General features: G+C 48.3%; 1 protein-coding gene across 3 annotated transcripts in view; it reads left to right on the top strand.

Annotated features, from left to right (window-relative positions):
* The window catches only part of Rbpms2 (RNA binding protein, mRNA processing factor 2), a 33,489-nt gene extending 15,895 nt beyond the window's left edge, over positions 1–17,594 (top strand). The window contains exons 3-10 of one of the 3 annotated variants that reach the window (XM_040739977.1): positions 7,146–7,223; positions 7,742–7,780; positions 8,551–8,613; positions 8,900–9,050; positions 9,672–9,820; positions 10,091–10,151; positions 16,264–16,333; positions 16,506–17,594. In XM_040739977.1, coding sequence (XP_040595911.1) covers positions 7,146–7,223; positions 7,742–7,780; positions 8,551–8,613; positions 8,900–9,050; positions 9,672–9,820; positions 10,091–10,151; positions 16,264–16,286 — 564 coding nt within the window. In that variant the 3' untranslated portion in view covers positions 16,287–16,333; positions 16,506–17,594. The remainder of the gene's footprint in view (positions 1–7,145; positions 7,224–7,741; positions 7,781–8,550; positions 8,614–8,899; positions 9,051–9,671; positions 9,821–10,090; positions 10,152–16,263; positions 16,334–16,505) is intronic. The other 2 variants (XM_021230372.2, XM_040739978.1) reach the window with 2 other exon arrangements.
* The last annotated feature ends 6,793 nt before the right edge of the window (positions 17,595–24,387 follow it).

Consider the following 24,387-nt stretch of genomic DNA (forward strand, 5'->3'; position numbering starts at 1 on the left):
CCTGGTCGATGCTTTGGAAGGTGCGGGAGTTCTGGGTTCTTGTGTAGTCCGGATGCCAGATCAGCTCAGACTGGAGGCAGCAATACAAGGCAAGGGTGCCAAAACCACGGCAGGACTTCAGGGAGGGGATGGAGGTGGGGAGTGAGGAAACCCGGCCCAAAGGATGGATGCCCAGGAAGGCAGGGGCAGGGGCAGGGTGAGAGGGACGGGGACCTGGAGGTGTGGGGTCTGATGGTGGAGGCAGGCCACTGGTGGGTTCCAGATAATCCCTCTTTTCTATGATCCGCTAGCCAGCCTGTTGAGCTTTTACCTCCCCCTACCATTAGTCTGCTGGCTTCTGCCTTTTCTTTTCTCATCACTTTGACTTTCCTGTCATCTGGAATAAGCAGCTTGGGAAGGGAGACCCAACTATGGGCTAGTAATGCAGCTGCCCAAATCGATTGCTGGTGGAGCAGACAGCTAGCTGCCTGGGTATCTGGTTCTCACTGAGCTCTGTTTCTTGGTAAACCAAGTTTTGTGCCTTGTAAAAGTTAGCCAAGCTGATTGTGGTGGCACGTAACTGTAATCCCAATTTGTTTTTGAGACAGGGTTTCTCTGTGTAGCCCTTGTATGGAACAAATTCTGTAGACCAGCCTGGCCTTGAACTCACAGAAATCTGTCTGCCTCTGCCTTTCAAGTTTTCTTGGAAAACTGACATTGGAGTATTGAAGCCAATCTGGGCTATACAGTCAATTCAAGGTTAGCCTACGACACATACTGAAATCCTGCTCCAAGAAAACCAAAGACAAGTTACTGATTGTCTCTAGCCCTACTGCCCCTCTCTGAACAAGGGAGATAGGAGGATATAATTGGCTGGGGTAGAATGTTCAAGTTACACTCCTCCTGTGACTTAGCCTCCCATACTGGGCTTCTGCGAAGGGCCCGTGGCATGGCAGATGGGACTGGTTCCCTAATCTGGAACTGCTTTGTTTCTGTCAGAGTAGTCGGGTACATGCTGGAAACCATGCTATAGTCTTTGAAGAGGTTTAGAATATAAACAGTGGAAAGCAGAGGAAGTGGACACTGGCCCAGAGAGAAGGCTAGGAAGGAGGACTTCAGTTGGAGACAGGGAAAGCCCTGAGCTCATGCCCCACTCCCACACAAAGCAGGAAACTTTGTGCTGAGAATTTGATATTTAAGGGGCCTCTGGGGAGGTCTGGCCAGAAAGCTGTTGTTTGAGGGACAGATTAAAATTAGCCTGGGCAGAGATAGGCAGACTCTGGAGAGGGCCGAGGCAGAAGTTTCTGTGGGGCTGCTCTGGGAGGAAGAGTGGACTGCTGAGGTTCCTTCGTGGGTAGAGAGCTTGCACTCAAAGTCCCAGGCTAATCTGAGGGTTGGCACTGAGGTCTTATCCTCTCTTGGTAACCAAGAGCAGGTGTAGCAGAGAGACTCAGATTTTTGATTCAGTGTGACCTTAGGTGAGTCATTAGTGCCTGGGGGATTCACTTGTATACTTTAAACCCTGCCAGCAAAAGGCAGAGAGGCTCCTGAGTTCACAAGCTCAGGTTAGCCCACCCTGGAGCCCCAGCTATGTGCTTTCCAAAGGAGCTGTCAAAGGACAGGGCCAAGGGGTCCTACGGGATACAGAGCTTTCAGGACTGGGAATGTAACGAGCCTTCTCTTAGGTTGAGTGAGTGCCATGTCTCTAAGGAGAAAAAAAAAAAGCATCCAAAATGACCATAAGCCCTGCTATGTGTGCTTGGCAAAATAAGTTTTCTTTGACAATCTTGACTCTGTTGAAGGTGTGTGTGTGTAAAACTTTGCTTGTCCCTCCTTCAGGTTCCTAATTCAAATCAGTGCCCCCAAAACTTGACCATATTTCTAGAACATGGAGTACCCCCCCCCCAACAATTTTATGAGTGTGTGCCTGCTTGTGTGGATGTGCCCATGAAAGCCAGAAGAGGGATCCCTTGGGCCTGGAGTTGCAGGTCATTTGGTGGGTAGGAGAAACTGAATGAGGTCCTCTGTAAGAGCAGCAATTGGCCTTAAACACTGAGCCATCCCTTCAGCCCTGGAGCATGATCCTTCTTCCCTGTGGCTTGTTATGGGACAACCAAATACTTTCAGGCATGGCTGTATTGTGGGTGGGGGAGTGAAAGCTTTTTCTTTAAAACATCCCCTCCCCTTTTTACATTGTTAAAGTTTGGAAGCAGAGTTAAGAGTTTATTAAAAGGGATTTTAAATATAGTTTTTTTTTTGACACAGGGTTTCTCTCTATCTGCCCTAACTGTCCTGGAACTGGCAAACCTCCTGCCTCTACCTCCTAGGTGCTGAAATTAAAGGTGTGCACTACCACACCTGACAATTTTAATATAGATTTATTTATTTATTTTTTTGGTTTTTCGAGACAGGGTTTCTCTGTGGCTTTTGAGGCTGTCCTGGAACTCACTTTGTAGACCAGGCTGGCCTCGAACTCACAGAGATCCGCCTGCCTCTGCCTCCCAAGTGCTGGAATTAAAGGCGTGCGCCACCAACGCCCAGCTTTAATATAGATTTTAAGCACAAAAATTAAGAGATAGAGGGATGAAAAAAAAAAGAGATAGAGGGATGGCTGGGCATCAGTTTCCTTCCTTCCTTCCTTCCTTCCTTCCTTCCTTCCTTCCTTCCTTCCTTCCTTCTTCCTTCCTCCCTCCCTCCCTCCCTTCCCTCCCTCCCTCCCTCCCTCCCTCCCTCCCTCCCTCCCTCCCTCCTTCCTTCCTGATTTATTTTTACGTGCATTGGTGTTTTGCTTGCATGTTTTTCTGTGTGAGGGTGCCAGATTGCCTGGAACTGGTGTTATAGACAGTTTCATGCCGCTAATGTTCTTAACCAATGAGCCATCTGTCTCTAGCCCTGAGACAGGATGGCCCAGGATGGCCTCAAACTCACTGTGTAGTTGAGGATGACCTGAACTTTTGGTTCTTCTATTTGCTTAGTGCTGGAATCGCAGCCCCTGCTTTATGTGGGGCCTTGTATGGGTTTCTTCCCAGCTTCACTTCCTTTTCTTAAACAGGAAGGTGGTGAGATGAGGCTGGGTGTAGGAGTATGAGAGGAGGAGTTGAGTGTGCAGGGAAGCTTTGCTTACCTGGATATTTTATTATATTTGTCTTAAATAATTTCTAGATGTATTTTACATGTAGGAGTGCTTATATTTATGAGCATTGTATGTGTGTGTGTGCACGCACTCACGTGTGTGTATCTGTCCATGTCTGTCTGTCTATGTCTGGTGACCTCAGAGGCCAGACGAGTGCATTAGGTCCTCTGGCATTGTAGCTACAGATGGTTGTGACCCATCGGGTGGGCACTGGAAATCAAGCCCAGGTCATCTACAAGAGCAACAATGGCTCTTTACTGCTGAGCCATCTCTCTAGCCCAACAAGTGTTTTAAAGGCTGTGTAGAGCAAGTTAGCCTCCAACTTGTGTTGATATTCCTGGTTTTGCGTCTCCAGTGGTGATACTGTAAACCTTAAAATTATTCTGGATTTTAATTAAAAATTATTTATTTGCGCGTGCGCGTGTGCGTGTGTGTGTGTGCGTGCGCGTGTGTGCTCGCGCGCGCGTGTGTCTTTATGTATATGCACATGGGGTGTCTGAGGACAACTTGTGGATATCAGTTCTCTCCTATTGTGTGGGTTCAAGAGATCAAACTCAAGTTATCAGCCTTGTCAGCAAGTGTCTTTATCCACTGAGTCTTTTCAAACCAGCCCTTGAATATGTGTTTTTTATAGGGCTGGCCACATAGTTCAGCACTTACAAACACTTGTTTCTCTTATAGAGGACCCAGGATCAGTTCCCAGTACTTGTATCAGGCAGCCTACCACCATGACTCAGCTCTGCGGGGGATTTGACGCTCTCTTCTTTTCCTCTGTAGGTGTACGTGCACACACACCATGAGAATAATTATTTACAACTGAATGAATGGATGAATGAATGAATGAATGAGAGATATGTTTTTAATATATCTAAACTAGAAGACTGGACAGGCGAGGTGGCTCAGGGGGCTTCTGCCATGAAGCCTCTGGGATTTATGTGGTGGAGGGATTGAACTGACTCCTCCAGGTTGTCCTATGACCTGCACACACATGCACATGCACACACACATAAGAAGCTTCAAAACTATAGGCAGGGTGTGGTGCCTCACACCAACAAGGCCACCCTGGCCTACAAAGTGAGTTTCAGGACAGCCAGGGCTACATTGAGAATCCCTGTCTCAAATAAAAAAACAAAACAAAAAATTGTAGTAAGCCAGAAGACCTCTTCTTCCCATCACAGCCCCCAAGGGATGTGTCTACTTTTTGGTTTTTCGAGACAGGGTTTCTCTGTATTGTTTTGGAGGCTGTCCTAGAACTAGCTCTGTAGACCAGGCTGGCCTCCACCTGCCTCTGCCTCCTGAGTGCTGAGATTACACCAGCCTATTTGCATAGTGGAAGTCCTTTGTGACAGACCTTTAATCCCAGTGCCTGGGAGCAAAAGGTGAAAGTATTGAACATTCAGGATTAGTCTAGGCAAGATAGCTGTCTCAAATAAAGATTTTTTTTTCGAGACAGGGTTTCTCTGTGGTTTTGGAGCCTATCCTGGAACTAGCTCTTGTGGACCAGACTGGTCTCCAACTCATAGAGATCCACCTGCCTCTGCCTTCTGAGTGCTGGAATTAAAGGTGTGCACCACTACCGCCCAGCAAAAAAAATTTTTTTTAGAACAAGGAATTGTGCTGGGCCTGGTGGGATACATCGTCGATCCCAGCACTAGGGAGGCAGCGGCAGGTGGGTCTCTGTGAGTTCAAGGCCAGTCTGGTCTACATAGAGAGTTCTGGGATGCTCATGGCTAGAGAGACCCTGTCTCAAAACAAGCAAACAAACTAGGAATTGTAACTCGGTGGTAGAGTGCCTGCCTAGCATGTAGAGGGTTCTAGTACCACAAAAACAAATAAATGAAACAAAAATAGAAGTTGGGTAAGGTGAACAGTTCTACCAGTCATCTCAAGTACCTGCCTTGCGGTTCAGGAGGCTAGGGGTTACAGGATAAAAACCCAGTATTTAGATCTGACTTCATTACCAACTAGTAACCACAAGGAGGGCACTCATTACAGCAGCAAACCCTTTTGTGGGAACCTGGCAAGATTCTACTTTTCAAAACTCAACATATGGGACTGCAGAGGCCACGGGCAAAATACTGCCTTTCATGCTTGAGGATTAAATTTATGACCCCCAGAATCTACATAAAAAGGTAGGTCACTGCTGGGCAGTGGTGGTGGAAGCCTTTGATCCTAGCACTTGGGAGGCAGAGGCAGGTGGACCTCTGAGTTGGGGACAGCCAAAAAAACAAAAAAACAAGCAAACAAAAATCTTAACAACAAAAAAGCCAGGTCAGGGGTTGGAGAGATACCCAAATGGTTAAGAGCACTGGATGCTCTTCCAGAGGACCTGAGTTCAATTCCCAGCACCCACATGGTGGCTCACAAACTTCTGTGTCTCTAGACCCATGTTGGCCTCAGGCACCAGGCATGTGTTTAGTGCATATGCATACAAGCAGGTGGAATAGCCATATGCATGAAATATTTCTTTAAGTCCAGGTGAAAGCCAGGTGGTGCACTCCTTTAGTTCCAGCACCAGGCAGAGGCAGGTGAATCTTTGAATTTAAGACCAGCTTGATCTGCATAGTGAGTTCTAGGACAGACAGGGCTACTTAGAGAGAGCCTCCTCAAAAACAAAGCTAGAAGGCCTAGGAGGCCAGCCTTTAAGCCCATTGCAATAATTGTTTTATTTCCACCTTGTTACCTGTTCCCATATCTAGTAAACTTTTGGTTTGTTTGTTTGTTTTTGAGACAAGGTCTCTCAAAGCTGAGGTTGGCCTCAAGCTCACTGTAGCCAAGGATGACCTTGAACTTCTGATCTTGTTGCCTCTACCTCCCAGGTGTTGGGATTACATGTGAGTGCCAGTTTACCCAGCTCAATTTGATTTGGTTTGGTTTTTGGTTTTTGAGACAGGGTTTTTCTGTGTGGCCCTGGCTTTCCTGGAATGGCTCTGTAAACCAGGCTATCCTCAAACCCAGGGCTTTGCCTGCCTCTGCCTCCCAAGTGCTGGGATAAATGCTTGCACCACCGCTGCCAGGCTTTGGCCCTTAGTAAATTTTTAATAGTATTTGCTAAGTGATACTAGGTTTAGAGACAGGATTATAACTTGTTCCCAGCTACTGTAGAGTCTAGTACAGAAAACAGAAAACACATCAGCAGCCTGCTCACCTGCACTCATACTCCAGAGCATAAGAGAAATAAATACCTGTGTGTCTGGGCCTCTCTCAGACCAGAGCTTTCCACCAAGGGCTTATGTATATCTTCTGGCAAAATAGGACTTTTTTTTTTTTTTTTTTTTTTTAAGATTTACTACTTGTGCCTTGTGGTGGTGGCACTCACCTTTAATTCCAGCACTCAGGAGGCAGAGGCAGGAGGATCTCTGTGAGTTTGAGGCCAGCCTGGTCTATAGAGTGAATTCCAGGACAGCCTCCAAAGCCACAGAGAAACCCTGTCTTGATATCCCCCCATTTTGTTATTTGTGTCTGTACATGTTTGTGTGCGTATATGCTCACACTTGTGTGAGTTTGTGTCTGTGAGTGGTGGCCAGAAGAAGGTGTTAGGGTCCTCCTCTGTCACTTCCACTTATTCCCTGACCCTGGGCAGCCCACTACAGTAATCTTGTCTCCATCCTTCTCAGAGCTGTAGTCACAGGTGTTCTTGGGGTGTCAGCTTATGTGGGTGCTCAAATCCAGACTCTGTGTCTTGTGACTGTGTAGCAAGTGCAAAACCATAACATTTTTATGTGCTTATTTTATGGAGTGAGGAGTGAGGTGCTCTCAGTCTCTTAGGGGTGTGGGGCTGTGATTTTTGGTCTGAGAAAGAATAGGTTCATTTATGTACCAGGGCTCTCCTGCCTTGTCTTTGTTGTTCAGAGATTTGCCCAGAGGTGTTAGGTGAAGCCTAAGGGAAAGAAACAGACTCAAAGCCACGAAACTGTATGTGTAATGGTGACCTAGGATATACTCAATTTCTCTATAAGCCCTACTTAGTGGATGAACAACCCTTTTCTCCCTGTCCCCCACTGACCGTGACCGCTGTGGTCTCTGTCTCCAGGTTCGGACACTATTTGTCAGTGGCCTCCCTGTGGATATTAAACCTAGAGAACTGTACCTGCTTTTCCGGCCGTTCAAGGTGAGTCAGGACCCTGGAGCCCCCGGAGCCCAGGATCACGGCTGAGCAGCACGAATGAATTTTGGACTGAACTGCAGAAAGGTGTATCAGAAACTGAGGTCACAGACTTGGCTCTGTTTATGACGGTTCTGCCGAATCGCATCTCGAGCCAGTTTCTTGGCCCTGCTGAACATCTGGTTTACTCACCTGTAAAGTAGAGATGGTGACTGATGGCAACCAATCTTGACAGACTTTGCCATGTGGGGAATCCTTGAGATTTGGTGTAGCTTCTTTTTTTATTTTATTTTATTTTTCATTTGAAGCTGAGGAAACTTGATAAGGCACTTGCTCTCAAATTAAAAGTCGAACACACAGAAGTGTCCTGGGTACTGTGACTCAGAACACAAAGGTAGCAGGACTCAGCCTCGGTGAGGGGGTTGACCTTGGAGAACTGTTAGAATGAGTCAGTCAGCAGGAGACAGTGCTGGGTTAGCACAGCCACAGCTTCTGACCCCTGAAACGGCCACCTCTCTCCACAGGGCTATGAAGGGTCCCTGATCAAGCTCACTTCAAGACAGGTAATGTCTCTCCTAGGCTTTTCCTCCCAGCCCAGGCTAACTTCTGGCAGGACTGAAACTTTTTTCCTATTGTTTGAAGACATCTGAAGGTGGAGACCCACTCCTTGCTGTCTTGCTTCTGTTCTGACAGAAGGATGGCCTCCACAGTTCCCTCCTCTTTTCTAGCCAGCTGGGACTTGTCAGTCTCGGTCCTTGTCTGGCTCTGGCATTCTGGAACCACAGCCTGCCTGACCCCCAAGGCTGAAGACATTAGAGATAGTAGCTGAGCTCTGACCTGCTTCCTGCAGGAGCCCTAGAGCATTTCTGGGGGCCATTTTCAACTTTATCTGCATGCATTTGCAAAGGCTTCTGGGGTTGTGGTTACAGCCAGATATATACCAGACCTAGGTTTACTCCTCAGTTCGGCTTTTAAAAAAAGCTACAGAAAAGGTGATGTTATTAATGTATGAATGACCCATGGGATAGTGCTGTGTTGGCATTCTTCCATAGTGTGGTACCCAGAAGGGAGACTTAACTTAGATGCTTGTGAATCTTGAATCTTCTAGACTTACCTTAGGGAGGGTATGGGCAAGAGCTTTATTTTTTCTGTGTTCTCTAGCCAGCAGGACAAATACTGTTTTTAATTAGGTGATGGGTTTTTTATGTTTGTGGTCCTGGGGGGAGGGGGATGTAGCCCAAGGCCTTGGACATGCTAGTGAAGTGTTGTGCCTGGGGTGCAGAGATGTAAGGCAGGGAGACGTGCAAGGGTGTTCTTTTTTTCTTCCTACCAGCCTGTTGGTTTTGTGATCTTTGACAGCCGGGCAGGAGCAGAAGCAGCCAAAAATGCATTGAATGTGAGTAGACCGAGAGCGTGCCTTTCTCTGACCCGCAAACCTCTGAGGTAGGGTTGTCCCTGTTCCTCCCCTACTGCACGCTCAATAAACACCCATCCCAGGGCAGAATCTTTGGCTGCCTGGTTTGTTATGAGTGTCATTACTCACAAGGTCAGCGGTATTCCCTCTGCTGTAGCACTGTGTGCAAAAGTCTTATAGGCAAGCTTGCTTCTGGGGCCCTCCATATTGCTGGCAGGTGACAGTATAGGTCCTTGTATGACCCTGTTTTCCTTTTCTTCCCATTTAGGGTATTCGCTTTGATCCTGAGAACCCCCAGACCCTGAGGCTAGAGTTTGCCAAAGCCAACACCAAGATGGCCAAAAGCAAGCTAATAGCAACACCAAATCCCACCAATGTCCACCCTGCCCTGGGAGCACATTTGATTGCACGGGACCCTTGTGAGTGGGCCTCTGACCTTTTTTCTCCTGTCTTTTGGCTTGGCCCAGGCAAGCAGGTTCTCCTTAAACTGCGTATATTCAGATCCTAAGGGAATTAATCAGTCATGTCTCCTTTTCTGGTGCCTTCTTTCATCGATAGCCACCACCTTGAGACTTAGCAGCCTACTTCTTCCTCTCTAGACTCTAGAAGGTTGAGCTCCTAGGCTGTGAGAATCACACTATTTCCCTGAAGCCTTTTTCTGATTTTTTTTTTCCTCGAGACAGGGTTTCTCTGTGGCTTTGGAGGCTGTCCTGGAACTAGCTCTTGTAGACCAGGCTGGCCTCGAACTCACAGAGATCCACCTGCCTCTGCCTCCCAAGTGCTGGGATTAAAGGCATGCGCCACCAGCGCCCAGCTTGATATCTCTTTTTTAATATAGGGTATCTATGCTTTCTTGAGATCTTCCAGAAGTAGAGTGTTGACCATGCCAAGCAAGTTCACAGGGCTTCTTTCCCTGGTCTCAGAGCATGGGGACTTGGTTCAGTTATAATGCTGGGTCCCCTTTTCTGTTTGAAAGTGGGTGGTGGGAGGGGAGACCGGTGTTCTGGTGATGGAATGGAGGCTGTTGTCTCCTGTTGTAGATGACCTGATGGGGGCTGCTCTGATTCCTGCGTCCCCAGAGGCCTGGGCCCCTTACCCTCTCTACACCACAGAGCTGACGCCAGCCATTTCACATACTACGCTCACCTACCCAGCCGCCACCGCCGCCGCCGCCACCCTCCATGCTCAGGTAAGCTGTTTGGGGTAGAAGAGTAGAAGGCTTAAGACAAACGAGCATTGTCTACCTACCCTGGCATAGGCTGGTCCTGTCCCTGGACTGCCACAACAAAAGTGTTGTCTTGAGCCAGGAATGGTAGCTCATGTCTGTAATCTTATGATTTGGGAAACTGAGGCAGGAGGATTGCTGGAATTTTCAAGACAGCCTGGGCTAAAATGGGTGACTTGGTGTCCCATAAAAAAAACAAACACCCCCAAAACCCACAAACTGTTGTCTTTGCAGATATTTGGAAGCTCAGGCCCTGGAGATCTGTCAGGAGCACAAACTGGGGACATGCAGGCAGGTCTGCTCCGCCTCTTCCTGTCTTTATGACAGTTATTACTCTGGGAAATTAGAATGATGTACAGTGCCTTTGGATTGTTCAGAATTGGAGAGTGCCTCAGTGAAGGCCAGGACTTTGCCTGGATAGCTTAGAACTCCTGCTTATTCTGAGCGTTTTTTTTTTTTTTTTTTTTGGTGGTGGTGGTTTGTTTTTAATTATCCTTATGTGTATGACTGTAAGACAACTTTTGGGAATTAGTTCTCTCTACCATGTATGTTGTAGGGATCAAACTCAGGCCATCAGCCTGGGAGCAAGCACCTTTATGCACTGAGCCATCTTGGCAGCCATGTTTGCTGGTAGATATTTTGTTTTGTTGGTAGATTTATTTATTTAGAATTTTTAAATGATGGGGTGGGGGGACTCATAGTCCAGGCTGGCTGACCTTGAGTTCCTAATACTCTTGTTTCTGCTTCTCAAGTACTGGGGCTATACAAGCATGTAACACTATGTCAAACTAAAAAAAATTTTTTTTGAGACAATCTTGCTATGTAGGCCAGGCTGGCCTTGAACTACTGGTAATCCTCCTACTCAACCTCCCAAGTATTGGGATTACAGGTTTGGGGACTGGGCACTTGGTCAGAAAAAAACCAGCTATTTTTAGGGGATGTCCGAGAGAGCAGAAGCTGGGCCCAGAGCGGGGCGTCGAGTATTATTGTTTCTGAGGCTGACCATGTAGACATTTACCCTGTTCTGACTACCAAAACCTGAGCCTTGAGTGACCATTCAGCATAGGGGTTTCCTACACTGTCAGGAAAAGAGCTTGTGGAGGGAGCTACTTGGCCCTGACCTGGCAATAGAAAGGGAATATGGAGAAAGGAAAGGGAAAGTTTGGGGAGGAGAGTTCACAGTAAGCTGAAGTTAGAAGAAGTGGGTACTCTATTATTTCCAGTACTCTGGAAGGCAGGGGCAGGTAGATTTGTGAGCTTGAGGCCATCCTGGTCTACAGAGTGCGTTCCAGGACAGCCAGGGCTGTAGATAGATAGTCTCTCTCTCTCTCTCTCTCTCTCTCTCTCTCTCTCTCTCTCTCTCTCTCTCTCTCTCTCTCTCTCTCTCTCTCTCTCTCTCTCTCTCTCTCTCTCTCTCTCTCTCTCTCTCCCTCTCCCTCTCCCTCTCCCCCTCTCCCTCTCCCTCTCCCTCTCCCCTCCCTCCCTCCCTCTCCCTCCCCCTCCCCTCTCTCCCTCCCTCCCTCTCTCCCTCCCTCCCCCTCTCTCCCTCCCTCCCCTCTCTCCCTCCCTCCCCCTCTCTCCCTCCCTCCCTCTTTCTCTCTCTCTCTCACACAGCACTGGGCACCTTCTCTTGGAATCTGAGTGCGTGTCCATTTCTGGGTATCCTCATGGGCTTAGCAGCATAGGGGTTGTCCTTCCCCCAGGGTGGAAAATTCAGGTCAGGTGCCATTATTTTAGCAGGTTTACTCCAGCAGGGAAGTCTGTCTCAGGCAGGTTTTGATTGTGCTGGGCTAAACTGTAGTTAACATGGTACTTTCTCCAGCTGAGCATCCTGGACAGCTGAAAAATCCCTCCCAGGTAGTCAGGCTCTTCCCGAGGGGAAGGTTTGCATAGTAACACAGAAGTGGAGTAGGAGATGGGGAGGCCTTTTTTTTTTTTTTTTTTTTTTTTTTTTGTGGTTTTTTTGTGGTTTTTTTCGAGACAGGGTTTCTCTGCGGCTTTGGAGGCTGTCCTGGAACTTGTTTGGTAGTCCAGGCTGATCTCGAACTCACAGAGATTCGCCTGCCTCTGCCTCCCGAGTGCTGGGATTAAAGGCGTGCGCCACCACCGCCCAGCGTTTCTGGGTTTTTGTTTTGTTTTTGTGGCAAGTTCTCCTGTATTCCAGACTAATTTCGAATTGCATTGTGTAGCCAAGGGTCAGGACGGTGTTGAACTTCTCATCCCGCCTCTATCTCTAGAGTGCTGAGGTTACAGGCCGGCATCACCTTGGTTTTACATGGTACTCAGAATGGAACCAAGGCCTCATTTACTCTAAGCAAGTACTGAGAAAAGTTAGCAGCTGAGAAATAGAAGGTGCTAAGAAGGTATGGGCACTGATACCCACTATTGCTCCCCTGCTGGGCACATCCCAGCTTCTAGAGCCCTGTGACTGCACAGACCACACTTGCAGGAGAGCCCTGAAAGGACCCGAATCTTCACCTGAGAAAGGCATGTGGCCTCTGTCTGTACTCTCTGCATTAGGGAGTTGGAGGCAGGAGGGTCAGGAGTTCAGGGCCAGCCTTGGCTATATAGCAGATTTGAAGCCAGCCTGTGCTACATTGAAACTCTGTCTTAACAAATTTTCCTTGTAAGCAAGAAGGCACGAAAGCATGTATGCCACAGACTCCCCCTTGCCTGTTTTCTGTGTAATGGGGCTTTTGACAATTTAAATGAAATTCGTGAATGGAAACTAAGAGCAGCATGTGGCAAGTACCTCTCTCAAACTAGACAGATAGGGTTTCTTTTAGTATTGGCTTATCCTACTCCAAGGAAAACCTTTTTCTTTCCCTTTTTGGTTGTGTTTTTTGAGACTATTTCTCTGTATTGTTTTGGAGGCTGTTCTGGAACTCGCTCTGTAGACCAGGCTGGCCTCGAACTCACAGAGATCCGCCTGCCTCTGCCTCCCAAGTGCTGGGATTAAAGGCGTGCCCCACCAACACCTGGCTCTTTTTTTTTTTTTTTTTTTAAACAAAAAGCCTTAAGCTCATGGCAGTTCTCCTGCCTCTGCTTCAGTGCCAGGAATTTACAGACGTGTGCTGTCATGCCCGGTGATGGCAGTCTCCTTTTAAAGCCCTAGATTTTGGGCCTGTTAAATAAGATGGCCCTGGAGGCAAAGGTGCTTGCCTCCAAGCATGACGACCTGAGTTTGGTCTCTGAAACCCACAGAAGGGTGAAAGGAGAGCACCGATCCCACATGTTTATACGCATAAATGATACATGATAGTAAACAAATGTATACATTTGAAGTAGGTATATAAATAAGTCAATGGATGTGAATCTTTCATAAAATTTTCTTTTTCTTTTTTCTTTTTGGTTTTTCAAGACAGGGTTTCTTTGTGTAGCTTTGGAGCCTGACCTAAAACTCGATCTGTAGACCAGGCTGGCTCTAATTCAACTTATAAATCCACCCACCTCTACCTCCCGAGTGCTGGGATTGATTAAAGGCGTGTACCACCAATGCCCAGCCTTGAATTTTTTAATTTTGCTATTATGATGATGATGTTTGCGTGTGAACATGGGGTGCCATGGTATGTACGGTCAGAGGGCAGCTTTGTGGAGTCAGTTTTTTCCTTCCACCTTTTTGTGGGTTCCAGGGACCAAACTCAGGTCAAAGCCATCTATCTCACTGGTCTGGCTGAAATATTATTTTAGTTGATTTTTCTAGCCAAGTGAGGCTCCCATATTTATTGGCTATTAATATTTTTTTTCATGTAGATTCCTTTTTTTTTTTTTTTTTTTTTTTTTTTTTGGTTTTTCGAGACAGGGTTTCTCTGTGGCTTTGGAGGCTGTCCTGGAACTCGCTTGGTAGTCTAGGCTGGTCTCGAACTCACAGAGATCCGCCTGCCTCTGCCTCCCGAGTGCTGGGGTTAAAGGCGTGCGCCACCAACGCCCGGCAAGATTCCTTCCTTTTTGGTAGACCTTTTTATTTGGTCCTAAGATCTGAGAGGAGATTGAGGCTTGTTCTTATGTTCTCTTCTGGGTTTGAAGCAGTCCTCATGTAGGACAGAGGCAGTCTCTCAGGAAGATGTGAACAGTGGTTGTTGACTGCAGGGTCTCTCACATGCTAGGCCTGGGCCTGGAAGGTGTCATGAGCTGTGCTGGGGCAGGAAGAGGGGATGCAGAAAGGGACTGGGCTGCTCTTAGAGGAACCCAGGCCGCAAGCATATGCCAGGCATCTGTGAAATGTTCCAAAGCAACCCCGCTGAGTGCATCCCTTTTCATCATTGGCCTGGCTGTCCTAGGCCCGGAATACCCCCACCCTAAGACACCCCAAGACATTTTGACTCCAGGGCTGAGGAACTGCTGCTGTAGTTGGAGCACCTCCAGAGCATGTCTGGGGAGACTTTTTCAAGCAGCCATTTGAGGCATCAGCTCTCTTGAATGGAAGAGGATGAGTGGGAGGCTTCCTAAGGCTTCCCGGAGTCCCCTATGTCTGGTGCCATGGACTCCCAGACTGTCAGGCAATACTTGTGGGGCCGTTCCTGCTGGGTGAAGGGTGGTAGGCAGAGCCCGTGAGGATATTCTGAGCTGCCTGGAGCCCTGGACTTCTGGTTGGCAGTGCTGTTTTTTCCTGTTACATCCTTGCTTAGGAAATAAGTTCTGGTGTCTAGCCGGGCAACCAGCTAAGAGGGTATCCCCAGCCCAGCAAAAGGCCAGAGGAATTCCTCCCTTATGGCTGTTAGCCAGGAAAGGAAGAGCCTGTCCTGCTATGTGCCAGGTGTGCAAGTGTTAGCCCCTAACTTCTCATCACTGTCTTGGGAGGATATATGGCCCAAATGGTGCATTCTACACAAGTAACACGTAGCCGTGGGAGGGTCACAGGCACAGCTCCTAAGGCAGTTCCTTCTGCCCAGAGGGCCTGGCATTGGTCATACCCTTTTTGCTTACCCAAGAGGCAGGAATCCCATGTGGCCAAGTGGGCCAACTGGGTCTGCCTGCTATAGCTTCATGGGTATTGTGTGAGTGCCCAGCTTCTAACTCATTCTCTATGGTGGCTCTTAAGTGTCACCCCAGTCTTTCCTAAGGGGACCATAGGCTCTCCTGGGTGCTCAGACCCCACTCTCCCCCAGGCAGCTTTGGGTCAGGCTGGGTCCATGTGTAAGTAGGGCAGGCGCCTTCCCTGAAGCCTTTGTCTGGCAGCAGCTCAGCTGTCCTTGCCAGGTCTGGCTCACAGAGAGGGATCCATGCCATTTTACTGACCAGTCTCTGGGAGTTCTGCCTTGGGACTTCTGCCCTACGGGGCCTTCCGCGGTTGCCACAGTCAGTATAGGCAGCTGCTACCCAGGCAAAGATAACCTGAAGCTGTCACCTCCTGCCCGAAACCCCAGTAGGGTTTTCAAGTATCTGAACTTAATGAGCCTTGAAACAAGAGTGTGGGAAAGATGGAAAGGTCAAAATGGCTGTATTGAAGAGTTGCCAGGACCTGTGCGTGCGTGCGTGCGTGCGTGCGTGTATGTGTGTGTGTGTGAGAGAGAGAGAGACAGAGAGAGACAGAGACAGACAGAGAGACCCCTTGGAGATCACACTGATTTTTTTTAGTGTATTTTACCTCCTGTCCTGCTTGCTCTTTATAGCATTTTTTTTATGTAGATCAAGAAACAGATCTAAGGTGGGTGATAGTGGTGCGTGCCTTTAATTCCAGCACTTGGGAGACAGAGATGGGCAGATTTCTGAATTTGAGACCAGCCTGGTCTACAGAGCAAGTTCTAGGACAGCCAGGGCTATGCAGAGAAACCCTGTTTGGGGGTGGGGGTGGGTAGATGGATCCCAAGAAACAGTACAAAATGTGTCAGACTCATTCTCCTGTTGAGAATTTATCAGGCTTGGTATCACTGTTGGCGGAGTGCTTACCTGGCATGTGTGAAGTCTTGGGTTCAATCCTTAGTACTGCATAAAACACAGATACCCTTCCTGTAGTCCCAGCACTCACAAGATGGAGGCAAGATCAGAAATGCAAGGTCATTCTTACTTATGGTTAAGTCCAGGGATTCATGAGGTCCTCTCCCAAAACCAAGGGACTTTCAAGATGGTTCAGCCCAAGTTCAGTCCTTGAAGCCCATGTGTTAGAAGGAGAAGACCAACACCCACAAGTTGTGCGAGGCCCAAGCATGCATGCTCATAGGGGTCCAAATGCTGGCAGGCCCTCATGGAACCCTGACCCCAAGAGGAGGAGGCGGGCCGGGTGGTGTTTTCCCATTTTCAGGAGAAAGAAGCCCATGTTGAAAGGCAAGTGTAACTGGCCCAGGTTCTCCCAAGTGATTAGTGACAGCCTGGACAGCCTCAGGGACTCTGTTGAGATTCACCCAGCCCCTCTTCAGGATGGAGGCCAGTGGCTGGTAAGTGTGCCCTGACAGCAGCTTCTTTTGCAGGTGCGCTGGTATCCCTCTTCTGATACCGCTCAGCAAGGATGGAAGTATCGCCAGTTCTGTTAGCTCCTCAGTAAGTGATGGCTGGGGGCCGGCATCCTCGATGCTGGCTCCTCACACGGCTGTGGGTCGTCCTCTCTGCCCAGTCCTGAGAGCTCGTTGTATGCTGTTGGCTCCTTTCTGTCCTTCTCCATAGCCACCTCCCATCCACTGTGCTCATGGCCACCTCTCTCCCCTCCCTCCAGGTCTTGTACCCTGGAGTTGGTCCTGGGTTGTGTGGGGCCAAAACAGGGCTCTGCCCTACTGCCACCTGAGGCCTGTGCAGAACTGCTGCTCCCCTCTAGACACTGTGAATCTGAAGCCTGACTCAGTGGATGGCTCTCGTTTCCTCCTCCCTCAGTTCTCCAAGGCCTTCCAGGAGGATCGGAGGCCTTCTTACCCGGACACCTAGGCCCAGCTTGCCGGCCTCACTGGGAACCCAGCACAGCCTGACCTCCTGCTCAAACTTACTTCTGTAGTTCCCCATCAAGGAAAAGGGACATTTAATTTTGCATGTTTATGAATTGTGACACTTGTACGGTTTGTTCCTACACTGTCGCCATAGCAACAGGTCTTGGCACTGGAGGCTTGTCAAGCCTAGTCTCTCTCTCTACTCCTGACTCCTACACTCACCCTACTTCAGGGAGGCCTGAGCCTTGCAGCCACTTCTGACCTGAAGGCCCCGCTGCACACACACATAAACACACACGCACACACGCGCACGCATACACGCAGATTCCATCCTCATCTGGCAGCAGATCCTCAGCCTCTGACTTTCACCTTCAATCAGAGTCCTGATCGTCTCCTTCTCCAGAGGGCTGACAAGCCTAAGAAGCTGTGCCTCCCTCCCCCAGAGCACCCTACCCTGCCACTGCTCTTCATTCTTCCTGAACTCTGAAACCAACCAAAACCTGAAAAGTATTTTTGTACCCTATGTAACAAAATATTTATGGATCATAAAGGGTTTTTCATGTGTTTACCATTAATTATTGAAGAGACCTTGCTCAGCCTGTCAGATAAGTTTAATGTTTAGTTTGAAGCATGAAGAAAGGGGTTTCCGTTCCTCAGCAATCGGCCTTTGTGTCGGGCATTGGTTTAAGAATATGAGATGAAGGATGAATTGTGCAATTTTGTTTTATTTTACAAGCATGTCTGTGCTGTACCTTTAACCTCAGCTCGGATGTTTGGCCACTTCAGACTGTGGGTGATGTCTGGAGGTGGTTATTGTAACCGCTAACCCTGTGAGAATGTGAAACTGGATCATAAATGAAATGCAAAATAAAAACCTGAAGTGACGACTGTGCTTTTTTTTGCTTGTACATTCCATGGGGGCCAGGATGAGGGATGACCAGAGGGAAGCTGGGAACAGTCCTGGCCTGCTGGCTGTCTGGGTTGGGATACCTCAGACTTGCTGTTGTTACTGCTGCCTTCTGTAGTTATCTGAGGAACCAGTCCCAGTTGGGGATGACCTGCACCAGGGTCATATAGGTGCCTACTGTCCGTCATCCCTTCATGTAAGACGAATTCCCTCCTTGGTGAAGAAATTCTGAGTGCAGAGAGCTTTGGCCCCCACACCCGGTCAGGGACCTGAGTGTGCCTTTATCGGCCCTGTGGCTCTCAAGCCCTCTAGGAAGAAAGAAAACTGCAGTTGGTGTGCTAGATCTGATCTTGGTGTACATCTGTGAGGCTGGCCGTAGCCCATGACAGGTTAAGGCTAGCCTGTGCTGTTGGCTGTAGACTGCAGTTGATACCTGGGAAGAGAACAGAAGCTCCCTGAGGTGGGCTGTGCTGAGAGCCTGGGCTGGCATGGTCAGGGTGACTCTTATGACATGGTGTTTCAGTTTAATAAGAGAAGTGGCTTGAAGTCTTTTCTAGCTCCTAGTGGAAGGCTGGAGTTCTGAGTTTGCTTTTTTTTTTCTTTTTCTATCTTGGTACTTGGAGGGTAGGACCAGTAGATAGTGCCTGCCTCCTCCTGGTTCCCACTGGGGAAAGTGGCTGTGGCTGGCCCTGGTTGCACCCGGGGGACTGGCACCTCACCCCTTCAGTGGTGTGGCTTGGGTCTAGGCTGTGAACTGCTGACAAATGTGTCAGAGGTGTCATGTATCTAGGCGGTGAGTGGGCTAGGAGGGGCACAGGCAAACATAGGCTTTGTGGTAACGGGGTGGCAGGTGGGCAGGTTACCTGTACCCCAGAGGGAAATTAGGGGGGATGTACCTGTGCTTGTACCAGGAAGGAAAGGAATTGGATCTTTCCAGTACCCCTCACTGGTGTGTGGTCTTGCCAGGCATGCAAGGGCCTTCCCAGCCTGCAACTCCTTCTAGCATGGAGAAGAAGCTGTTGTGGACCTGACAGCCCCTTCCCGGAGCCAAGCCATGGCCTGACCTACTTCAGCTGTGTCAGGATCCACTGGGTCTTCCTGAGGTGCTGAATTATTTAGTTGGGGCGCTCGGGTCTTTTTGAGAGGGGCAGAGGAAGCTACTTTCATAATTTAAAAGGCCCCCATGCCGGTGGCTTCCAGGGGCAGGGGGAGGGGGGAGGGGGGACTCCTTCATGCTTTACTGAGCAGGGCCCAGTCTGATAAGAGGGAGGGAGGTCCTGCAGCCTTTCCAGCTGGTTCTTCACGGTGCCTCTGCAGACAGGCTTCAATGGGCCGTCACATCTGGACTGAGCTGGAGTTGACAAGCAGAGCCACCCACAGTTAAGGAGTTGCCTGGCAAGGTACAGTAAAAAGCTGGACTCAGAAGCAGCCTTGTCCAAAATGCCTGTGGTATGCTCTTCTGAAAAAGCCAGCAGGTGTGTGTCATCCTGGTCTCTGACGGTAGGAGTGTTGGTTAGGTGTTGTCAGCTTGACACATGCCAGGATCATCAGGGAGGAGGGAATTGAGAAAATGCCACCATCACATTGTCCTGTAGACAAGTCTGTGGTGCATTTTCTTGATTATTGACTGATGTGGGAGGGCCTGGTCACTTTGGGCGGTGCCACCCCGGGCAGTGGTCCTGGGCTGTACAGGAAAGCAGGCTGAGCAACCGCTGGTGAGCAGTCCAGAAAGCAGCATCCTGCTTCATCCTGCCTCCATGGTCCTGCCGTGGCTTCTCAGTGGCCTGTGGCCTGGGGTATGTAAATCGAATAAACTTTTCCTTCCAGTTGTTTTTGGCCACAGTCTTTATCACGGCAATAAGACAATAGGAGTATGGTTTCTTCCTTTCTCAAAGGACCAGAGAGTCAAGTAATAATAAGTTCTTCGGGTGCAGACCCATTCTTAACAGTACGGACTCCCCAAGGTGGGGACCATACTCATATGTCCCTGCTTTGCTGGAGACCAGTGCTGAAGATGCCTGAGAGGACTGTGACTGCTGCCCCTGCGCCCACCCCAGGAGCACTTGGCTGCTGACAGATTGTTTGGTTTGCCCACATCTTTTTGAAATTCTGTAGTTTGGTCAGCAATTTTTAGTGATGGGGATTCTTTATTGGGGGGAGGGGAAGTAAGGGAGTAAAGGAAGGAAAGAGAAGACAGAAGGCTGCCTCCTCAGAGAGAAACACTGATGGCCTTTACAGGAGAGTTGACTTGTAGGCTCCAGCCTGTGTGGGTTGCCCTACCAGGTAAGAACCCAGCCGATGGGCCAGAGGTATGTAGAAGGACCAGGACTCTGCTCTGCCTGGCTGTCTTCTGAAGTCTGAATGAAGACTTTTTGGTTTTTAGGAGTTCTGTCAGCTTGTAGATAATCCCTGAGAAATGGGCTTTAAGTATCTCAGAGTAAAGTTACAGAGAGTGCCAGAAGGGACTTCCATAGCTTGTGATGAGTTAGGGTCTCACTTTTGTCTCCTGACCTAGAATTTTCCCAGGCTGACATCAAACTCATAGTAACCCCGTTGTCTCAGCCTCCCAAGTACCAAGTTTCAAGCATATGACACCATATCTGACATTTTATATTTAACAAAAAATTAAGTGTAGGTTGAAACTTACATACTCTGTTCTTGTTTAGGGATCATAGTTATTGAAGAGTGTGTGTGTGTGTGTGTGTGTGTGTGTGTGTGTGTGTGTGTGTGTGTGTGTGTGTGTGTTTTCATACAAGGTCTTATTCTGTAGTCCAGACTGGCCTGGAACTCACCGTATATTCTGGGCTGGCTGGCCTTGAATTTGTAGTGGTCCTCTTATACCACCAGCCAGCATGCTTGTCACTGAAAGTTTTATTATTTTTAATATTTATTTCTTATATATTCACAGTGTTCTGTCTGAATGTATGCATACATGCTAAGAGAGGGCATCAGATCTCATTACAGATGGTTGTGAGCCACCTGTGGTTCCTGGGAATTAAACTGAAGACCTCTGAAGAGCAGCCAGGGCTCTTAACCTCTGAGCCCTCTCTCCAGTCCCTGTTTTCCATTTTTCATCTACTGTTTTACTTGGGAGAAAGAGGAAGGTAAAATGGGTCAGAGACCCAGACATCATAGTATAGCCTCAGATATTTTCACACTGTACTAACTACCCATTTTTTGTACATGGATTTTTCTCTCCCTCCTTCCAGCTCCCAAGTCATAACATGGAGACTTATTAATTATAAAAGCTCGGCCAATAGATTTGGCTTGTTTCTAACTAGCTCTTACAACTTAAATTTACCCATTTCTATTAATTTACTTTCTGCCTCGTGTCTCTATTACCTTTACAATGTGCTGCCCATGCTGCTTTCCTGCTTCCTCTGTCTCTGGCTTGCAACTCTGTATTTCTCACCCCCCCCCATCCTGCCTAGCTCTTGGCCGTTCAGATTTTTATTCAACCAATCCAAGGGACAAATCTTCACATTGTACAGAAAGATTATTTCAGAACACCATTTAGAGGAGAGGCTGTAGGTCAGTGCAAGGCCTTGTATGTGACGCTGCTCTACCACTGAGTAGGACCCTGGCAGCCTTACAAGCCATCAAGAAGCAGAACTTGAGTCTGGCCCCTTAGACTACTCGACCATCCTAATACTCTTCATTTTGTTTTGAGACAGCCTTACTGTGTAGCCTTGGCTGCCCTGGAACTTGCTGTGTAGACCAGACCTGGCTTCAAACTCAAGAGATCTGGCTGCCTCTGTCTTAGTGTCACCAGTAACCTGACACCCTGTGAGAAGCCTCTGGGGATCTCAGGATTCTACCAGCAGGAAGAAGAGGATCACACATTCCTGTCCTGATGTGGCATTTGCAATGCGTGCATATGCTGTCCCTTGTGATGGCCATAAACGTCCTTTGAAACAAGAAAGGTATTTTCAGCTACTTCTTATAGCTATGGAAACTGAAGGTAAAAGCTTCCATGGGAACTGTCAGGATAGTTCTAGCAGGTAAAGGTGCTTGCTACCAAGCCTGACATCCAGAATTTTATCCTTGGAAAAGGAGAACCAACTCCTCCAAGTTGTCCTCTGACCTCTGCACGTGCATGGTGGCACATATCTACCCTCACTGATAAACTTTTTTAATCCCACAGAGGGAGACCCGAGTGGTGGTGGTGCTTTTCTTTAATCCCAGAACCCTGGTCTATAGAGTGGGTTTCAGGACAGCCAATGCTACACAGAGAAACCCTGTCTTGAAGAAAAACAAAACAAAACAAAAAAACCCTCAGGAAAGAAAAATCCCATAGAGGGAGATGGCTTGATGGGCAAACACTTGCTTGGCAAGCATGAGGAGCAGAGTTCAGATCCCCAGAACCCACATAAAAAGCTGAATGGCTGTGGAGGTCCACTGTAACCCTAACATTGGGGTGGCAGAAAAGGGTAAGAGACCTGTCTAGGGGAGCTGCACCAGCAAGCGCCAGCTTCACCCCGAGAGACCTTGCCTCGAATAAATGGGTTAGCAACCAGCAGTTGAGAGCACTTGCTAGTGCAGACGGCCTGGGTTCTGTGCTCAGCACCCACATCAGGTGGCTCACAACCACTTACGGCTCCAAACATTCCTGGCTTCTTGAGCAGTTGCATGAAGAGTACGCTTACATATACACAGTTTTGTAAAGAAATCTATGTGCCATTTGTATTTTGAGAACATGTTTACATGTTCCATGTATGTGCCTGTAGAAGCTAGAAGAGGGTTTTGACCCCCTCGAACTGGGGCTGTGAGCTGGCGTGTGGGTGCCATAGGTCACTATGCGTGTGCACCGAGTGCTCTTAACCCTGACCCATCTCTCCAGGTGCACAGAACACACTGCTCCAAAGGACCTGGCGCTTGGTGCAGGTTGGAGAATGAGGCTCAGTTTCTGCTCTTTGGAGGGGGGTGTACAGTCAGGGATCTGAATGGCCGAGTTGCTCAAGTGAGGAATACCCAGGAATAGGAAGAGTTAGGTGGATGGTCCAAAAGTCTTCTCCCTCTGGCTGCCATTCTCCCATCTGTCTTCCCAACCAGGACTGTGCTAATGTAGTCCTGGTTTCCCAGGACAGGGTCACTTGAGTTAGTGGCTGTTTCTGTCCAAAGTCAGATTCACCTTCCTAGAATCTGCAGAATCTTATCTCCTGGAAGTCAGCCCTACAGGAAAGAAAGAGTTGGGGTAGAGATGCCGTTTGTTCAAGGGGAGCAAGGTGCAAAAGCCAGAGCCAAGATCTTCACTAAGAGTTTCCCCAAGGGACTGGAGAAGATGGCTCAGAGGTTAAGAGTGCTGACGCTCTTCGAGAGGTCCTGAGTTCAATTCCCAGCAACCACATAGTGGCTCACAACCATCTGTAATAATGCCCCCTTCTGGCCTGCAGGCATACATGCAGATAGAATACTGTATACATAACAAATAAATAAATCTTAAAAAAAAGTGTTTCCCCAAGACTGCTCTCCCTAATGTGCATTTGCATACATGTCTGATATACATATACACCATATGCTGATGGCCACTCTTGGGCATTTGTCACCAAGTCCACTCTGGACTTTGGCTCCTTCCTTGTGCCTTCAGGTCGGGATCTTGCATTCACAGAAGATGCCAGTGCCTTGTCCTTCACAGAACCTCAGGGTGTTCTTGTCTGTGTCTGTAGATATGGCAGACTCTGAGGCTCCAGGAAGCCACTTGTTCTTTTTAATTTAGTTGGGTTTTGGTTGTTGTTGAGACCATTTCATGTGAACCCAGTATGAATTTGAGTTTACTATGTAACTCCAGGTGACCTTGGCCTTTGATGCTCCTGCCTTCAGGTGCTAGGCTTACAGCCATGCCGGTCTTATCCTGCCTCCATCCTATGCCCACTTGTGTTTGTTCATCGCCTGGTGGAGTAAAGGTGAGGTTTCTCTGTTCCTTTTACCATGCAGGAAATAGCTGAGGCATTACCTAGACCATGAGGCTGTGGTGCCCTCTTCTGGTGAAAGAGCTCAAAGCTATTTGGCTGTTTTCCTTTGGATCCTCCAGGACAGACTTGACCTGGACATGAGCTAACTGGGCTTCTGCTCCAAAGTTCTGAGTAAGGTAGTAGTTACAAACACAGACCACCTTCCATATATGTGCATGTTTTTCATTCTAGACAGTTACACAAATCACTGATCCTAGGGACACAACTGTGTGTGTTAAACCCCAAGATAACTGATTCATTTGGCAACCTCAGCTTATGGTTGGAGGAGCTTCAACCCTAAGAAGCCGAAAGATGTGTCCAAGTCCAAGATCATTCAGATATGCATAATTGATACAAAACTCAAGTGTTCACAGCACAGTGGGGTATGTTGGCTCATGCGTGTAATCCCATCACTTGGGATGCAAAAGACTGAGGGATCATTTCATGTTCAAGGCTACCCTGGTTGACAATGTTAGTACCAGGCCATCTGGGTAACATTGAGACTCTGGCTCAAAACAACTACAAAAATCAAGTCAGTGACCTCAGTTTCTTTCTAGCTCACTGGTTCAGTACCTTTAGTAATGAGTGGCCATGTGCCTTCTAACCTCAGCTGATATTCCCAGAGTTTTATTTGTTATAGCTGGTAGACGTTGTGCCCACTGGAATGATAGAGGTAGACACCCCTGGTAGCTGAAATTTGGAATGTCCCCTTCCAGCCACCCCTTTGTCATAACGTCACTAGGGGTTGTTGATTTCATCTTTGCAAACCTTTCCTGGCCACTGCCTAGGCCAGAAGCTCCTTTAGGATGTGGGTCATGC

Source organism: Mesocricetus auratus, unplaced genomic scaffold (genome assembly GCF_017639785.1).
Source record: "Mesocricetus auratus isolate SY011 unplaced genomic scaffold, BCM_Maur_2.0 Super-Scaffold_100691, whole genome shotgun sequence".
Classification (NCBI taxonomy): Eukaryota; Metazoa; Chordata; class Mammalia; order Rodentia; family Cricetidae; genus Mesocricetus; species Mesocricetus auratus.